We start from the raw sequence: 18,399 nt of genomic DNA, 5'->3' as shown, positions 1-18,399 counted from the left end.
CCTGGTTAAAGTCATGAACGATGTCCTCTGTTTGCAATTGTGGTGCTTATACATATTTATTGTCCTCCTTCACGTCTTTATGGTGCTTGACCATGCCATCCTCCTCCTTTGTCACTACTTGTTTAACTTTAGAATCTGATTTTGCATTGTTCCACTTCTGCCTGCCTGAATGCAGACAGTGAAGTTTTTCCCCAGTGTCTCAGTCACCAAGTTCCTCCAAGATCTAATTGTGGCCGCCACCCCTGACTCAAGTTGGCCCCTTCAGTGAGATCATCTGAAAGTAAGAGGTTAGCTTCCCTATGCAAAATAATGACAATGTTCAGCTCTACCTTCCCATCTCTCTTGACCACTCTATGCTTTAAGAGGTTAGCTTCCCTATGCAAAATAATGACAATGTTCAGCTCTACCTTCCCATCTCTCTTGACCACTCTATGCTTTAGACAGACAGTCCAACATCCAAGTATGGATGAGCCAAACGTTGCAAATATAGAAACCATCATTTTATGGCCCAGCTATAAATTATTCTTGTAGTCTTTTGGTACTACAGAACTTGAGTATTGCTGAAAAAAGACACGTCAAAGCTTCTTGTCTTGCACTTTGGACACTTTGCAAAAATGCCAATATAAGAGGGAAACAATTTATACTGTGTGTGAAGAGGGCAGATTGGTTGGCAAGTGGACTTTGGTAGAGGTGTTGCCATGGAGAATGCACCACTGATTGTGACTGGCAGTTAACTGCCAAGCATTGTTTGAAATTTAAACCAGGCAGCTTGATCCTGATTGGACCCTGGAATGAGTCAGTGAATGGATGTCACTTATTTTGTTTAGTTGAAACAAGTGCAGTGTGTGTACATGTTCTTTCTGTCTGCAAAGAACAGGGTCCTGTGTATTAATATATGTAGCTTCCAATACACGCTAATGTGCTGCACTGCAAGCCCAATCGACGATCTTAAATTGGTTGTCACTGTAATTCTTAGCACATTGACGATTATTTAGCAAACGTGTCTAATTGTGGAATCACATCTAATGTTGGGCATTGTGTTTTGAGTTTTGCAAGCACAGGGTACAGTCTGTACCTTGCCCATTGCGAACAGCGGCTGGGACATGCCGTTTGACACGATCCGCCAGCGTTTGGGACATAAGGCCTACATACCTAGCATCACACTGGCACTGAAATTCTTATACCACATTACTCATTTGTGTGATAGGCAGAACGTCTTTTTGGCTAGACTGCAGCGCCCTGTTACTGGTGAATACCACTCCTGTTGCAACTGCATAGTAGCAGTGTGAAACAGCTCGCTTCACCTGTTGCTCAAATTTTTGAGAGATTACCCTGGAAGGGCAAGGTGAGATAGACTGGGCACTTTTCAGGGCTGAAAGTAATGGCCTTAGGCCCATTCATGAGTTTGCATAATATAAAACGTGAAATGATCTAATCAGGGTAGCTATTATCGTGCAGGGTACCTTTGATGAGCACCCTATTTCAGCATCAAGTCTGCACAATGAACAAATGGCTCTGACCCTATTTGCAAGGTTGCCGATAAGACCAGTCCTTTAGCACGTGGAACTGTAGGAATCCCAACACGTATATTGACTAATTAAGGTAGACTGTGGTGGAGAACTTCCAGCAGAGTTCTCAACTAGTACGTCAAGGAAGGGGAGTTCACGAGCCCATTAAGACATAAGGAAATTATTACATGCAGCTGTGGAATTAAATATAGTGAACGTATCATCCTCACGTTGGAAATATACGAGGAGTAGGAGGTTAGGTGTCATTCCATCAAAGACCCATTTCTCCTGGAACCCAACAAAGATGTTTGCGAGAGCTGGGCCTAGAGGGGATCCCATGGCAACACTATCTATTTGGGCATATATCGTGTCATTAAAACTGAGTTCAACTGTGCAGGTTGCCAAGTTCAAACAATGCTTGACAGTTAACTGTCAATCACCATGACTGGTGCATTCTGCATGGCAACGCCTCTACCAATCAGAGCCCACGACATCCAATCCGAGCCTTCACATACAGAATGAATTGTTGTTTTCCCCTTGTATTGGTATTCTTGCGAAGTGTCCTGATGAGTACAAGATGAAAAGCTTCAACGTCTCTTTTTTCAGCAATAATTCGTCTTGTGACAAATTCCATCTCTCCATGCACACCTGTCCCTCCTCTGTGTACACCCAGCCTCCCCTCCGAGTGCCCCGCCCCTGTGTGTGCACTGCTTTGGATGCATTTGAGAGTTTAAAGTAGAGTTTGGTGAGTGAGGGAGTTTGGTGAAGAGGGGAGGAGGTGCTTCTTTTTCCACATTTTTTTCAACCTCCTGTAGCTGGTTCTTACTTTGCTACAGGGGAAGTTGTTGATTGGTGAGTAACTGCTAAGATTTTTAAAGTTTGGGTATGGCAGGGCAACTCGGCTGAGTGGAATGGACATACTGCCGTATGTGGGAAGCCATGGATGCACCATGTGTCCTAGACGAACACACCTGCAGGAAGTGTAACTAACTGCAGAAGTTCGAGTCCCAGGCTTCAGAACTCGAGTGGCAGCTGGAGTCATTGTGCTGAATCCATGAGACTCAACTTCGTGGATAGCATGTTTAGGGAGGTGGTCACACCACAGGTTAACAGCATGCAGGCAAGGAGAGAGTGGGTGGTGGCCAGGTAGTCTGAGAGATCCAGGCAGGTAGTGCAGGAGGTCCCCGAGACTATTTCTTTGCTAATCGGTTTTCCATTTTGGATACTGATGAAGGCAATGGTTCCTCAGAGGAGTGCAGCCAGGGCCAAGTCTGTGGCTCCACAGATGGCTCAGCTGCACAAGAGGGGAGGAAGAAGAGTGCAATAGTGATAGTGGTTTCGTAGTCGGGATCAGAGAGGCATTTCTGTGGCAGTAAACATGACTCCAGGATGATGTGTTCCTCACTGGTGCCAGGGTCAAGTATGTCACCAGAGCAGTTGCAGGACATCCTGCTGGGGTAAGGTGAACAACCAGAGTTTGGGGTCCATGTTGGTACCAATGACATAGGTAGGAAGAGGGATGAGGTCCTGAAAGCCAATTTTTAGGGAGTTGGGAAGGAAATTAAAAAGCAGGAACTCGAGAGCAATAATCTCAGGATTACTCCCAGTGCCACATGCTAGTGAGCATTGGAATAGGAACATAAAACCATAAATAGGAATAGGAGTAGACCCTTAGGCCCCTCGAGCCTGCTCCGCCATTCAACAAGATCATGGCTGATCATCTTGTGTTTTGATTTCCGCATTCCTATCTAACCCCGTTAACCTTTGATTCCCTTGCCTAACAATCTATTTACCTCTGCCTTAAAAAGTATTCAATGATCCTGCCTCCACCACCTTTTGAGGCAGAGAGTTCCAAAATCGCACAGCCCTTTATAGTGAAAAAGATTTCTCCTCATCTCTGACCTAAAAGGGCGGCCCCTAATTTTAAAACCGATCGAGTGATTTGAACATGTAGCTGGAGAATTGGTGTAGGAGGGAGGGCATCAGATTTCTGAGGCATTGGGAACGGTTCTTAGGCAGTTGGGAACTGTACAAGCTGAATGGGTTGCAGCTTAACAGGATCAGGACTAATATCCTCACGGAGATTGCCTAGTGCTGTTGGGGAAGGTTTAACATTGAGTTCAACAACTTCAGATCATGAACTCTCTCCTCCATCCTCATCCCCTTTTTCTAATAATTATTATATTTTTTAATATTTTTTTTTCTTTTCCCACCTATTGCTATTATTTTTAAAATTTATTTCCATCCATTGTTTTATCTCCACCTTTATAGCCTATTTCGATCCCTTCCACCCCACCCCACCCCCACTAGGGCCATCTGCCACTTGCTCATCCTCCTTAATGTCACCATTAGCACATCCTTTAGCTAATGTCAACACCCCTTTGACCTTTTTGTTTATGACATCTTTGGCAATCTCTCCTTTGCCTCCACCTATCACTGGCCCTCTATACAGCTTCATCCAGTCCAACCCCCCCCCCTTAAACAGCTTATATTTCACCACATTTCTATTTCTTTAGTTCTGATGAAGAGTCATACGGACTCAAAGCGTTAACTCTGTCTTCCTCTCCACAGATGTTGTCAGACCTGCTAAGTTTTTCCAGCAATTTTTGTTTTTGTTTTAAACTAGCTTGTCAGGGGAATGGGAACCTGAGGGGTAGCTCAAATTGGAAGGAAGTAAAGTTGGTAATGGGAAGTAGATAAGTGGCAAGTGAAATTAGAAGGCAGGCAAAACTAAGGCGAGCATCAACTAAACCTTACGGAATAATGACAAAAAGACTAAGTTAAGGGCACTCTACCTGAATGCATACAGCATTCACAACAAGGTAGATGATTTAAAAGCACAACTAAGAGGTCGATGGGTGTGATCTAATTGCCATTATGGAAACATGGCTGCAGGGTGACCAAGGCTGGGAACTGAATATACAAGGATATTCGGCATTTAGGAAGGACAGGCACTAGGAAAAGGAGGTAGTGTTGCGCTGATAATAAGGATGGGGTCAGTACATTAGTAAGGGAGGATCTCGGATCGGAAGAACAAAATGTGGAATCTGTTTGGGTGGAGCTAAGAAAGAGCAAAGGGCAGCACACATTAATAGGAGTTGTTTAGAAGCCATCAAACGGTAGTGGTAGTGTGGGGCATGGTATTAATCAGGAGATTGGAGAAGCATGTAGCATGGGTAATATGCTAATACAGACTTCAATCTACATATAGACTAGGTAAACCTAATGAACACTAATGCTGTGGAGGATGAGGTTCTGGAGTATGTTCAGGATGGTTTTCTAGAGTAGTATGCTGAGGAACTGGCTAGAGAACAAGCTACTTCAGATCAAGTATTATTTAATGAGAAAGGTCTATTAATCATGTTGTTTTTAAAAAAGTCTTATGGGATGAGTGAACATTATATGATAGAATGTTCTATTCTGTTTGAAAGTGAGGTAGTTCAACCTGAAGCCAAGGTGTTAAATTTGAACAAAGGAAATTATGAAGGTATGAGGGGCAAATTGGCTGAGGTGGATTGGGAAGATGCATTAAAAGGTATATAGACCAAAATGGTACATAGACAATGGACAATCTTTAAAGAATTATTACTTCGTTTACAATAATTATACATTACTTTAAGGCACAAAAACCCAAAAAGAAAAGTCAGTCAACCATGGCTAACAAAGGAAGTTAAGGATTGTAAAAGATTAAAAGAAAAGGCTTATAAAGTTGCCAGGAATAGTAGTAAACCTGAGGATTGGGAGGATTTTAAAATATAGCAAAGGAGGACCAAGAAATTGATAAAGGGAGAATAGAATATTAATGTAAGCTAGCAAAAAATATTAAAATGAACTGTAAAAGCTTCTATAGGTACGTAAAAAGAAATGTTTGACTAAGACAAATGTGGGTCCATTGCAGGCAGTGTTGGTAGAATTTATAATGGGGAATAGAGAAATGGCAGAGAAGCTAAATGATTACTTTGTCGTCACTGAGAAGGTTACAAGAAACCTCCCAGAATTGGAGACCCAAGGAACTAGGGAGAATGAGGAATTGGATGAAATTAGTATTGGTAAGAAGATTGTATTGGATAAATTAATGGGACTTAAGGTTGATAAGTCATTGGAACCTAATGATCTACATCCCAGAGTCTTGAAAGAGGTAGCTATGGAGATAGTGGACGCATTGGTGATCATCTTCCGGAATTCTATGGATTCTGGAATGGTTCCTGCAGATTGGAAGGCAATAAATGTCACCCTGCTTTTTAAGAAGGAAGGGAGAGAGAAAGCAGGGAACTACAGACCTGTTAGAATTATATCAGTAGCATGGAAAATCTAGAATCTATTCTAAAGTATGTGATGAATGCACATTTGGATAATAAAGATCTGATTGGGCATAGTTAACATGGTTTTATGAATGGGAAATAATGCTTAATGAAACTGTTAGGAGTTTTTTGAGGATGTTACTAACAGAATTGATAAAGGTAGATGTGGTGGGCTTGGATTTTCAGAAAGCTTGTGATAAAGACCCCATAAGAGCTAGGTTAGCAAAATTAAAGCACATGTAATAGATAATATACCGGCATGGATTGAGGATTGGTTAACAGGCAGAAAACAGAGTACGAATAAATGGGTCATTCTCGCATTGGCAGACTGTGACTAGTGGGATCAGTGCTCTGGCCTCACGATATATATCAATGATTTGATTGTGGGGACCAAGTGTAATATTTCCAAGTTTGTGGATGACACAAAGCTAGGTGGGAATGTTTATTGTTCCCCTCTCTGCACATGTACCCCTGTCCCTTCTCTCAATGTGAAATCTCAGTTAAACTTTTGGAGATTGTGTATGTTACCTAAATAAAGTGGTTGCAAAAATGAATCCATTCAGAGTTTAAAGAAGGAAGCATGTGGGTATTTTAAACATTTTTGTTGGATGAGACACTCCATTGGAAACTAGTAGAGACCCTGCTGGTGTTGAGCAGTGCACATACACAGTGTTTATGCTGGTTATTTCTATTTAACATTTTCCCCTCATAACTTCAATGGTTATTAATGAGAACTGGATGGTGCTGCAGTTGTTGCTAAGTTCTGTACTGCGTGTTAATATGGTGGGTGTAGATGGAGTCTCTAGCTCTAAAGCCAAATGCCCTGAGGGCCAGGGAGAGATGCTAGGGCTCAGCTGATGGGTGCATCCTGGGCACCTTGTGGCTTATGGGAAGAGTATAGAGAGAAAGTGCAAAGGTGCTCATGAGACTTGTGGAAAAAACATGTGTCTACCCTTAGCTGCAATCATTAGGAATGGAACTTGAGAAACAGATCATCTAAGTCTTGATGCTGAGTCAGCCTATGTGCTCACCTCAAAACTGTATGTAGTTTCATCCGGCCCTACTCCCTCCCACCTTAAGCCTTGCTCATACCCCCAGATTCTCTCTTTTGCGCAGAGTGCAGTGTTTTCTGAGCGTACCTGTATCACAATCGGGACTACAGCTCTGGATCCCCTGCAGCAGCATTGACAAGATTGTTCAGCCTGAAACACAATTGCAACCACTCCAAGGTATAGCCCCAATGAAATCTTGTTCCAGACCACATTTTGTATCCAGTTTCTTTCTCTTGCATGTTCTACCATGTCTGTCTCCTGCATTATTACTTGTGTGCTAATCAACTAAAAAAAAGTGCAGTGTTGCTCATCAGCTCTCCCTTTATCACTGTCCTTTCTATCTCAAAGAAAAAAATCTCCATCTGAGAACTATTTACTGTTCCAAGTTCTTTGGGCTAGTTTAAGTCTCCAATCCCTACAATTTGTCACCATATATATTAGAACAATTATTTGGGAACAATCCTGGTGTCTACTGATGCTGAAATTTCCACATTAACATTGACTACGTTCTGTGCTTCTCGACTTGTGTTCTTTATGGTTACATGCTGCTACAGTCTTATCACTAACAGTCAGCCACATCTGTCCAGTCAACAATACAAGTAGACTGTGTAATTTGGCTTTCTCTGGTTAATATTTGGATTGATTGAGAACTTTTATTATTTTTGCGATAATTTTGTTTTACACTTAAATGCAACATACATCATTTAGAACTGAGATGAGGAGAAATTTCGACACTCGAAGGGTTGTGAATCTTTGGAATTCTGCACCCCGGAGGGTTGTGGATACGCTATCATTGAATATATTTAAGGCTAAGATGGATAGATTTTTGGTCTTGGGAAATCTAGGGATATGGGGAGCAGGTGGGAAAGTGGAGTTGAAACCCAAGATCGGCCATGATCATTTTGAATGACAGATCAGGTTCAATATGCTGTATGGTCTTCTCCTATTTCTTACATTGCGTAATATATTCATATATTGATGCATCTATATACTGAAAATTATTTATTATTACTTACCTAAATTGTGCTGTTAAAAGAATTTCAGTAAAACTACTTTACCAGAGTGCTTATGACTTTCAGAATACTTTACAATTAAATATTTCTGATCTGCAACTTGTTTTTATCCTTAGGACTTTTGCACAGAACTGTAAGAATATTGAAGATTTAAACCTCAATGGTTGCACAAAAATTAATGATAGGTAAGTCAAATGTGTTTACATTGGGTTGATTTGTTTTGTTAGCAAGGTCAACAACTGTTTGTATTTCTTTTTCTTTTGGCAGCACCTGCATCAGCCTTAGTAAATTCTGCACTAAACTGAAAAACTTGGATCTCACATCATGTGTATCTATTACAAACAATTCATTGAAGGCATTGAGGTAATTAATATTTGGCTTTCTTCTTGGATTATTGTTCTTGCATCTTTTAACCACAAGATGCAGTACTTTGTTTCATTAATTTTCTTCACGTTTTAAGTGTTAACCTTAAGGACTGCCAGCAGGTCCAGGGAAATAACTGTCTTCCTGGTCTAGCTTATTATGTAGCTTTCCAGCTCTTGATTAGAACAATCAATGTTATTGTTGCAATATGGCTGTCAAAATATCAGAAGTAGCTATATTATTATAATATTCAACCCAGACTAGAGCGTTACACTTGATTCAAATCATTGTCCTTTGTTTCATTCTGTACTTTTTATTATTCTTTTAATTTTATTCCCTCAACTCAATCAAATTTTTCTGAAGAGATTTCAATTTTTTTAAAGCAAGGCTTTTAAGTTTAGTCTCCCATCTGGCTCTCGCCATCCATTTTAGAGATGGAAACAATGTTTTATTTCTGAAAAAAGAATTCATTGATTAAAGCCAAGATTAGCAGGATCATGGGTTTTATTATATCAGGTGGGGACCAGCTGTCCAGAAATTAGTTTGAGTTTTCATTATAGGCCCATAGATGAAGAACAAGCCTAGATGAATAAACCTGTTCAATGATTATGGTGTGTGAAGGATTGATTATAAAAATTGCCCGGAATATTTCCAATTGCAAAATCATCAGTTTTTTTTTTGGTACATCGTTTATGACAAAAGACTAGGCTGAAGAAATTTCTTTATTTAAAACTCCAGAAAACCCTATATCATAGCTGCAATGCATCTGCTGTGGCTAATATTCATTGTATCAGCAAAGTCAGAATTTTTTAGGAGTGACCTGAGTGTGTGCCACAATTATTGAATGAACCATGGATGATTCACTTGCTTTTGAGTTGGGCACAATCAAAATTAAATATCACATCAAATACTTAGCTGTTTAGAGTCTTAGATTCTTGTCGGCAACATCATGAAAAGGGCCCAAGCCATTTGATCATCTTCCAAGCTTGATGCTGAAACAGGGCGCATCAAAGGCATCCTGCAGGATAGTGGCTACCCTGATCAGATCATTGCTCGCTGTATATTGTGCAAACTCAAGAATGTGCCTAAGGCTGCCACTTTCAGTCCTGAAAAGAGCCCAGTCTACCTCAGATTACCCTGGAAGGGTAAGGTGTCTCAAACATTTGAGCAACAATTGAAGCTAGCCATTTCATGCTGTTACTATGCTATAGCAGCGAGTGGTATTTTCCACTAATAGGATGCTGCCATCAAGCCAAAAAGGCGTTCTGCCCATCACACAAATGAGAAACGTGGTATATGAATTCAAGTGTGATGCCAGGTACGTAGGCCGTACATCCCAATGAGTGACTATCGTATCAAACAGCATGTCCTTTCGGCTGTTCACAACAGGCAAAGTACAGACCGTAGATCCAAGGTTAGATGTGATTCCGCAATTGGACAACACTTGCTAAAAAATCTTGACTGTGCTAAGAATTACACTGAAAACCAATTCAAATTTGAGTTGTGCTTGAGTGTGGTTCACTTACGCATGTTAGAAGCTACATATATTCTCACACAATATCCTGTTCTTTGCAGACAGAAGGAGCATGTGCACGCATTGTGCCTTTTTCAAGTAAACAAAAGTTTGAGGAACTGCTATTCTCTGGTTTGTTCCCCAGGGTAATGCCTTGCCTAATCAAAATATACCTGCCTGGTTTGAATTTTAACAAAAGCTTGGCAGTTAACTGTTCTCTGGTGCATTCTCTCTGGCAATGCCTCTACTCTGATTGATTAGAGTCCACTTGCCAATCAATCAGCACTTTCTTCTCATGCAGTATAAATTGTTATTCCCTTGACAATTGGTATTCTTGCAAATCTGTCCTGATGAGTGCAAGACGAAAAGCTTCAACAGCATGTCTCTTTTTTTTCATCAATATTGAGTTGTTTAGCATAGACATCTCCCCTTCTACTTTTTCTTTGTTTCTTTGCAATTCTTTCTCCCTTCCTTCTCCAATTTGCACCCCTTCTTAATTTTCTCTTTGCTTTTCTTCTTCTCTTCTGCATTCACACTTTTGTCCTGATCCTTCTCCATTTATGTTTATACTCATGGGCTTGGAAGGAGGAGGGGAAATGAAGCAGCAGCATCAAGACTCAAAACGGTTTCGAGGCAGCAGCATTGGTGGCCTGAAAATTTTGGCGAGGAGGGACAGGAGATGGTTGGTCAGAATAAAGTCGCAGTAGACACAGCCATGAGATTGAGGGTTGGAGGTCATGCTTGTCTGGATTTGAAGGGTGAGTTCGGTTAGGCAAGTTTCAGGAAGCAGCATGGGATAGACAGCAAAGCGATCCCATAACCAATGGATCAGATCAAAACACTGCAGTAATGCTACATCCATTCGTGATGGCGGTGGACAGCTGAAACAGCTAACTGGAGGTGGAGGCTCCACAAATATCCCCACCCTCAATAATGGCGAAGCCCAGCAAAAAACAAGGCTGAAGCATTTACAACCATCTTCAGCCAGAAGAACTGTGTGGATGATCCATCTCGGCTTCCTCCTGAAGCCCCCAGCATTGCAGATGCCAGTCTTCAGCCAATTTGATTCACTCCATGTGATATCAAAAAGCAGCTCAAGGCACTGGATGCAGCAAAGACTTTGGGCCCTGACAACATTCCGGCAATAGTATTGAAAACCTGTGCTCCAGAACTAGGTGTGGCCCCATCAAGCTGTTCCAGTATAGTTATGATACAGGCACCTACTTAGCAATGTGGAAAATTGCCCAGTATGTCCTGTCCACAAAAAGCAGGACAAATCCAACCCAGCCAATTACCTCCCCATCAGTCTATTCTCGATCACCTCCCAGTGATGGAAGGTGTTGCCGACAGTGTTATCAAGCAACACTTAAGCAAAGATGATGCTTGGTTTGAGTTCCACCAGGGCCACTCTGCTCCTAAACTCATTACAGCCTTGACCAAACTTGGACAGATGAACTGAACTGCAGAGGTGAGGTGACAATGACTGCCCTTGACATCAAAACAGCATTTGACTGAAGGTAGCGTTGAGAATGCTAGCAAAACTGAAGTCAATGAGAATCAGGAAAAACTCTCCACTGTTGGAGTCATACCTAGCAGAAAGGAAGATGGTTGTGGTTATTGGTGGCCAATTCACTCAGTCCTGGGACATTGTTGTAGGAGTTACACAGGGTAGTTTCCTATCCCAACCATCTTCAGCTGCTTCATCAATGAAGCAGCATGGGATAAACAGAGCTAAGCGATCCCACAACCAATGGATCAGATCAAAGTTCTGCGGTCCTGCTGCATCCTGTCATGAATGGTGTTGGACAATTAAACTACTAACCAGAGGAGGAGGAGGCGTCTCCATCATAAGGTCAGAAGTGGGGATATTTACTGCTGATTGTTTAGTACCATATGCAACTCCTCAGATACTGAAGCAATCTGTTTCCATATGCAGCAAGACCTTAACAATGTTCAGGCTTAGGCTGATGAATGGTAAGTAACATTTGTGTCACAAGTGGCAGGCAATGACCATCTCCAACAAGAGAAAATCCAACCATCTCTCCATGACATTCAATGGCAATACCATTGCTGAATCTGCCATTATCAACATCCTCAGGGTTACTATTGACCAGAAACTAAACTGGACCAGCCATATAAATACTGTGGCTACTAGAGCAGGTCAGAGGCTGGGAATTTTGTGGCAAGTAACTCATCTCAAGACTCCCTAAAGCCTGTCCACCATCTATAACTCACAAGTCAGGAGTGTAATGGAATACTCTCCACTTGCCTGGGTGAGTGTAGCTTCAACAAAACTGGAAGCTCAGCACCCATCCAGGACAAAGCAACCTGCTTGATTGGCACTCTATCCACCACCTTAAACATTCATTCCCTCCGCTACTGATGTACGGTGGCAGCAGTGTGTAGCATATACAACGGCAGCAACTCGCCAAGCCTCCTTCGATAGCACTTTCTAAACCCATGACCTTTACCAACCAGAAGGACAAGGGCAGCAGGTACATGGGAACACCACTACCTGGAAATTCCCCTCCAAGCCACAAAACATCCTGACTTGGAAATGTATTGCCATTCCTTCACAGTTGCTGGATCAAAATCCTGGAACTTTTTTCCCAACAGCGCTGTGGGTGTATGTGCACCACATGGCTGCAGCAACTCAAGAAGGTGGCCCACCGCTTTCTCAAGGTAAATTAGGGCTGGGCAACGATGGCTGGCCTAACCATGGATGCCCACATGCTGTGAAAGAATAAAGAAGTGTGCTTGTGCTGCATGAGGTGAGGGTAAGTACTCGTTTCTGCAAGTAGGAATTACAGTTCTTCCAATCAAGACTAGAAATAACAACCAGTGTGACCTATTTGAGGGATTAGCAATACTGCAGGTCAGTACTGGGAGTGGAGAACAACAACATTGGCAGTGAGATGAGAGTTGCATATCAGCCCACTACTGCTGAGAGCCAGCAGCGCTGTCCAATTGTTACTTTTATTCTTCACTGACAGATTAGCTGTTTTCTGCCGGCAGGTGGTTCTTCAGTCAGGAGCTGTAGGATAGGCCTTTGGAAATCATAAAGTGGGTCAAACTTGGCTTGAGCCTGAAGTGTGAACACCCCAGTGCAGTGTCTTTCAAATGGAGGGGGTAAAGCAAGCAGAGGGCAATTTCTGTGCCATTAAAATAAGTGCATTCAAATTTGTATTTATACAAATCAACATATGATCCTTAATGGGGAAGGGTGATCCTATTTAATAAAAACGCTAATTTATTTTGGCCAGTGAGTGTGGAAATGCCAATAATTTGTATTTAAGACACAGCAAAAACAGCTTGTTTTGTATTCATTTTTTTTTTAGTCCTGGAACAACAAATTACTTTTTTCGCATCCTTTATGATCTCAAGTTGACAGGTTTGAACATTTTATTTAATACTAATGAAGCTGATAAATGATGGCAGTATAGTTTATTTTAATGTTTTCCATACATGCATAATTTTTAAACCATAATGAGCATGTCTTTTACATAATTAAATGCTGGCATTTAAAGTGCCCATTAATCATCATTGTCCACAAGCTCTTGTTTCAGTGTTCGATAGTTGGCCTTTGATTTTGATGCTGTAAACAATTGTCTGCAGACTCATCAATTTTATATTCTATCCAAATTAATGGCAAACTTTGACAGCAACTAGTAAATTTAGACTTTTCTAATCATGTGGTTAACAATCTCTGAAGAAAAGCTGATTATATAGCTTGGCTGATAAAGGGCTGCTTCATCCTTTACTTATGTGTTATGCTAAAACATGAGTGTTGAAATTTAGACTATTGACTCAATTATGGTTGTATACCCACCGTAGATTCAAAAATACTTGACTGCAAATCTTTATTAATACTAGCTGGACTTGATTATTACGTTTCAGCCTGTGGCTTATAAAGTTGCCAGAAGTACACAAGAACATAAGAAATAGGAGCAGGAGTAGGCCATTCGGCCCCTCAAGCCTGCCCTGCCATTCAATGAGATCATGGCTGATCTGCCCAAGACCTCAAATCCTGTTTCGCGCCAGCTCCTCATAGCTCTCAACTCCCCGATATTTCAAAAATCTATCTACCTCCTTTAAATATTTAGTGATCTCATCTCCACAGCTCTCTGGGGTAGATAATTCCAGACATTCACTACCCTCTGAGAGAAGAAATTCCTTTGCATCTCAGTTTTAAATGAGTGTCCCCTTATTCTGTAACCAATAGTAGTAAACCTGAGGATTGGGAGGTTTTTTGACCACAATAAAGGAAGAGGTAAAGAAAGGGAGAATAGGATATGAATACAACCTAGCAAAAAACATAAAAACGGACTGTAAAAGCTTCTATAAGTATATAAAAAGGAAGTGTTTGGCTAAGACAAATGTGGGTCCATTACAGGCAGAGTCAGGAGAATTCATAATGAGGAATAAAGAAATGGTAGAGAAACTAAATGGTTACTTTTTGTCTGTTTTCACTGAGGAAGATACAGGAAAACTCCCAGAGTTAGAGATCCAAGGGACTAGGGAGAATGAGGAGTTGAAGGAAATTAGTATAAGTAAGAAGGTTGTATTGGAGAAATTAATGGGACTGAAAGTTAAGTCTCTGGGACCTGATATTCTGCATCCCAGAGTGTTGAAAGAGGCTGCTATAGAGATAGTGGATGCATTGGTGATAATTTTCTAAAATTCTATAGATTCTGGAATGGTTCTTGAAGATTGGAAGGTAGCAAGTGTCACCCCACTATTTAAGAAGGGAGGGAGAGAGAAAAAGGTGAACCACAGTCCTGTTAGCCTTATATCAGTAGTAGGGAAAATGCTAGAATCTATTCTAAAGGGTGTGATGAATGGATACTTGGATAATCATGATCTGATTGGGCATAGTCAGCATGGACTTACGAATGGGAAATCATGTTTGACGAACTTGTTGGGGTTTTATGAAGATGTTACTAACAAAATTGATAAAGGAGAGTTGATGGACGTAGTATACTTGGAATTTCAGAAGGCTTTTGACAAAAACCCCACAGGAGGTAGCGAAATAAAAGCACATGGAATAGCAGACAATATACTGGTATGGATTAAGGATTGGCTAGCAGGCAGAAAACAGAGTAGGTATAAATGGGTCATTCTTGTGTTGGCAGGCTGTGACTAATGGAGTACCACAAGGATCAATACTTGGGCCCCAGCTGTTCACAATATATATCAATGATTTGGATGTGGGGACCAAATGTAATATTTCCAAGTTCGCGGATGATACAAAGCTAGGCGGGATTGGGTGTTGTGAGCAAGATGTAAAGTGGCTACAGGAGGATTTGGACAGACTTGGTGAGTGGGCAAAAACATGGCAGATGGAAGATAATGTGGAAAAATGTGAGGTTATTCACTTTGGTAGAAGGAACAGATGTGCAGAGATTTTCCTAAATGGTAAGAGATTAGAAAGTATTGATGTACAAAGGGACCTGAGCGTCCTTGTCCATAAGTCATTAAAAGCTAACATGCAGGTGCAGTAGGCAATAAGGAGGGCTATTGGAATCACAAGAGGATTTGAGTACAGGAGTAGTGAAGTTTAGCTTCAATTGTATAGAAGCTTGGTTAGAATGCACCTGAAGTATTATGTGTAATTTTGGTCCCCTTACCTCAGAAAGGATATTATTGCCATAGAGGGAGTTCAACGAAGGTTCACCAGACTTGTTCCGGGGTTGGCGGGATTGTCTTAAGATTTTGGGGAAACTGGGCCTGTACTCTCTGGAGTTTCAAAGGATGAGACGTGATCTCATTGAAACCTACAAAATACTTAAAGGCATAGACAGGGTAGGTGCAGGTAAGATGTTTCCCCTGGTTGGGGAGTCCAGAACCAGGGGACACAATTTCAAAATAAGGGGGAAGCCACTTGGGACTAAAATGAGGAGAAATCTCCCTTTACTCAGAGGCTTGTGAATCTTTGGCATTCTCTACCCCAAAGGGCCGCGGAAGTTCAGTCATTGAGTATGTTTAAGGTAGAGATTAATAGATTTCTGATTAACAATAATGTAAAGGGTTATGGGGATAGCGTAGGTAAACGGCATTGGTGTTTGTTCAGCCATGATCGTATTGAATGGCGGAGCAGCTCGTTGGGCTGAATGGTCTTCTGTTCCTATGCTCCCCATGTGGTGGGCCCTCAATGTGGAGATGTGAAGATGGGAAATGGCCCTTTATTGAATACTTAATTTGCTGTCCACTGGGCAGCCAATCTGCTAACACCCCCTGCCACTATAGCATGTTGCCAGTGGCCCAAGATGGGCACCCCTTCCCAATGCCTCAACCCGCCACGTTGCCATCCTTCTCACCTCCCAGCTTGTCGTCAATGGTTTGGGATAATTCAGCCCCACTGTCAAAACCAAGAAGTATTAATTTAAATCATGTACAGAAAACAAAAGAAAGATGGATAGAGAGAGAGAGTGTGATAAGTGACAGATTGGATAAATGTGAAAAATTTTTTTTTCAATTCTCTAACACAAATTAAATTTTGAAGGAATGAGACTGTATAATTGCAAAATTAACTTTTCAGGGCTAGTGAGGTTGTTTGGGGAGTAACTGACTTATCACGCTATTTAGAAAAAAAAAATTTACTTGTTCCTGCATGCACTGTCCTAACTTTTTCTGGTGTGTTGTTATGATCCCTATGGGGGAATCGTAAGACAAAGTAACTAAATTTGCCAAATGAACCCCAAATAAATAAATTACTAACAAGGTCTCACTTTTTGTAAATTTAACACTAATCAGATCCAATATAAATTAAGCATGAATTAACAGGCAAATTACAGTTGGACTGAACTATAGCAAAGACTATCTCATGAGATTACAAGCAATTGCATCACCCGCAGCACAAATGTGCAATCTGTCTTTCCAACTCGGCCCCTGGTACCCCGGATCCCTCACTTTTCTCACTCGATGGATTTGGTCCTCAAGTCACCTGCAACAGTAGCTCCAATCCTTCTGAGTTTCCTGGAGACGATCATCACCCAAATGGCATACTCCTACAGAACCACCTTTGCTAGGTTCATGACGATCTTGATGGCACAGCTTCCCCAGACACTTCTTTAGCTGACTTGTTTAATAAACCTCGTTAAACGATCTGGTCGGCTCTGGCAAAGCTGAAGCACAGCAGTGGAATTATCCAATTCGCAATCCTTGCTCAAACCCTATCTTCAGCTTTCTGTCTCTTTTAACTGTATTACATAGACAGCTCCTTGTAAAGGTGCCTTCTCTGTTCTTCCTCTGATGCAGCTTCTTTGTCTTTGGCTACACAGCATCCAAATCTTTTTTTAAAAAAAAAATAATAAATTTCTAGAAGCTTTTTGAAGAAATGACAAATTTTCCTTACTGTACTGCTTCCGGGTTAAAGGTCTTCATGGTGTTTAATGGGTAACTTGTGGGTAAGTTCTGAAACTTCATGCTCTTTGATTTCAACACTAAGCCTAATAGTGAGGCATCATTGTAATGTAGCTTGCAGAGGAGCAGGGTAACTTGGACCGCCACTTCACTTCTGGATTTTTGAATTGAGTTGTGTATGTCTGTACTCTGAAAGCTGATACCTGATTTACTTGAATATAACAGTACTGTTCACCCCTCTTACTCCAAACAAAATCTGGGCCATTGCCTAATTGCTGATTCATCTTGCCAATCAGGTACACAAGAAAGCTAGAGTTATAATCTGCAGCTTGATGGTCAATTAAATTCCCACCTCAATCAGTGCTCCTGTAACAGCAGGTTAGACGTTGCACCACTGCATTTTAGTAGCAGGACAATGCATTAGGTTGTCCTACCTTTAGAAAGCATCTAACTTAGTTGTGAGGAACACAATGGGATATGTTAGTATTCTATAAGCATTTTTATAATAGAATGCCACAGCCTCCATAGAAGTCCACGTGACTAGGACTGAAGCTCATATTTGCTAGTAAATCAGTCTGATGAAATGCTGTGTATAAATATAGTTCCTAATGGGTCTCTTCAAATTGTAAATCCAATTGTTGAGATAACAAAATACTGCAGATGCTGGAGATCTGAAATAAAAACAGTGTCTGGCAGCATCTGCAGAGAGAAAAAGAGTTAATATTTCGAAGTCAATATGACTCCTCTCCAGAACTGAAGAGAAGAAGAAATGTGATGGGTTTTATGCTATTGAAAAGTGGGTTGGAGGTCAAGGTGGAGCAAAAAGGAAAGGTCAGGGAAAGATTAGAGGGTGGGGCTGAAGCCTGACTAGCTATAGCTCACACAAAAGGAATTTCTAGCCTTCAGAAAACAGCAAAGTTCCCATTATCTCTAAAGAGGTGCTAATGCCTCCTGTGACTGCAGAAATCCAATTCCAAGGAAATGTACAAAGGCCCTTTACATTTCTAAGGCAGAGCTCTGACCAATGGAGGAGATATGTCTGTGAAGACAAAGGGGCCCTGAAGCTGCTGAAACTCAATAATGGATGCAACATTAACCATCTGAAGAATCCAGACCAGGAATATACACCCTTTGTCCAAACCAAAGGGAAGAAATGGGAATTATATCACATATCCCCCACCCCCTAATATTGTCTTGAGGAGTTGAATCCAGGCAGTCTTCCATCAACAAAGCAGCATTGGAACCAGAGCTCTGTTCAGGTTTTAAATTGCCTGGCCCAGGCCCTCA

General features: G+C 41.3%; 1 protein-coding gene across 1 annotated transcript in view; it reads left to right on the top strand.

Annotated features, from left to right (window-relative positions):
* fbxl2 (F-box and leucine-rich repeat protein 2) overlaps nt 1-18,399 on the top strand; it is a 225,953-nt gene that overhangs the window by 90,917 nt on the left and 116,637 nt on the right. Inside the window, exons 6-7 of the mRNA XM_078540126.1 lie at nt 7,991-8,059; nt 8,142-8,237. Coding sequence (XP_078396252.1) covers nt 7,991-8,059; nt 8,142-8,237 — 165 coding nt within the window. The remainder of the gene's footprint in view (nt 1-7,990; nt 8,060-8,141; nt 8,238-18,399) is intronic.

The sequence above is a fragment of the Cetorhinus maximus genome, chromosome 4, assembly GCF_964194155.1.
Source record: "Cetorhinus maximus chromosome 4, sCetMax3.hap1.1, whole genome shotgun sequence".
Classification (NCBI taxonomy): domain Eukaryota; kingdom Metazoa; phylum Chordata; class Chondrichthyes; order Lamniformes; family Cetorhinidae; genus Cetorhinus; species Cetorhinus maximus.
The sequence above is the reverse complement of the archived record's forward strand: the minus strand, read 5'-3'. Positions and strand labels throughout refer to the sequence as shown.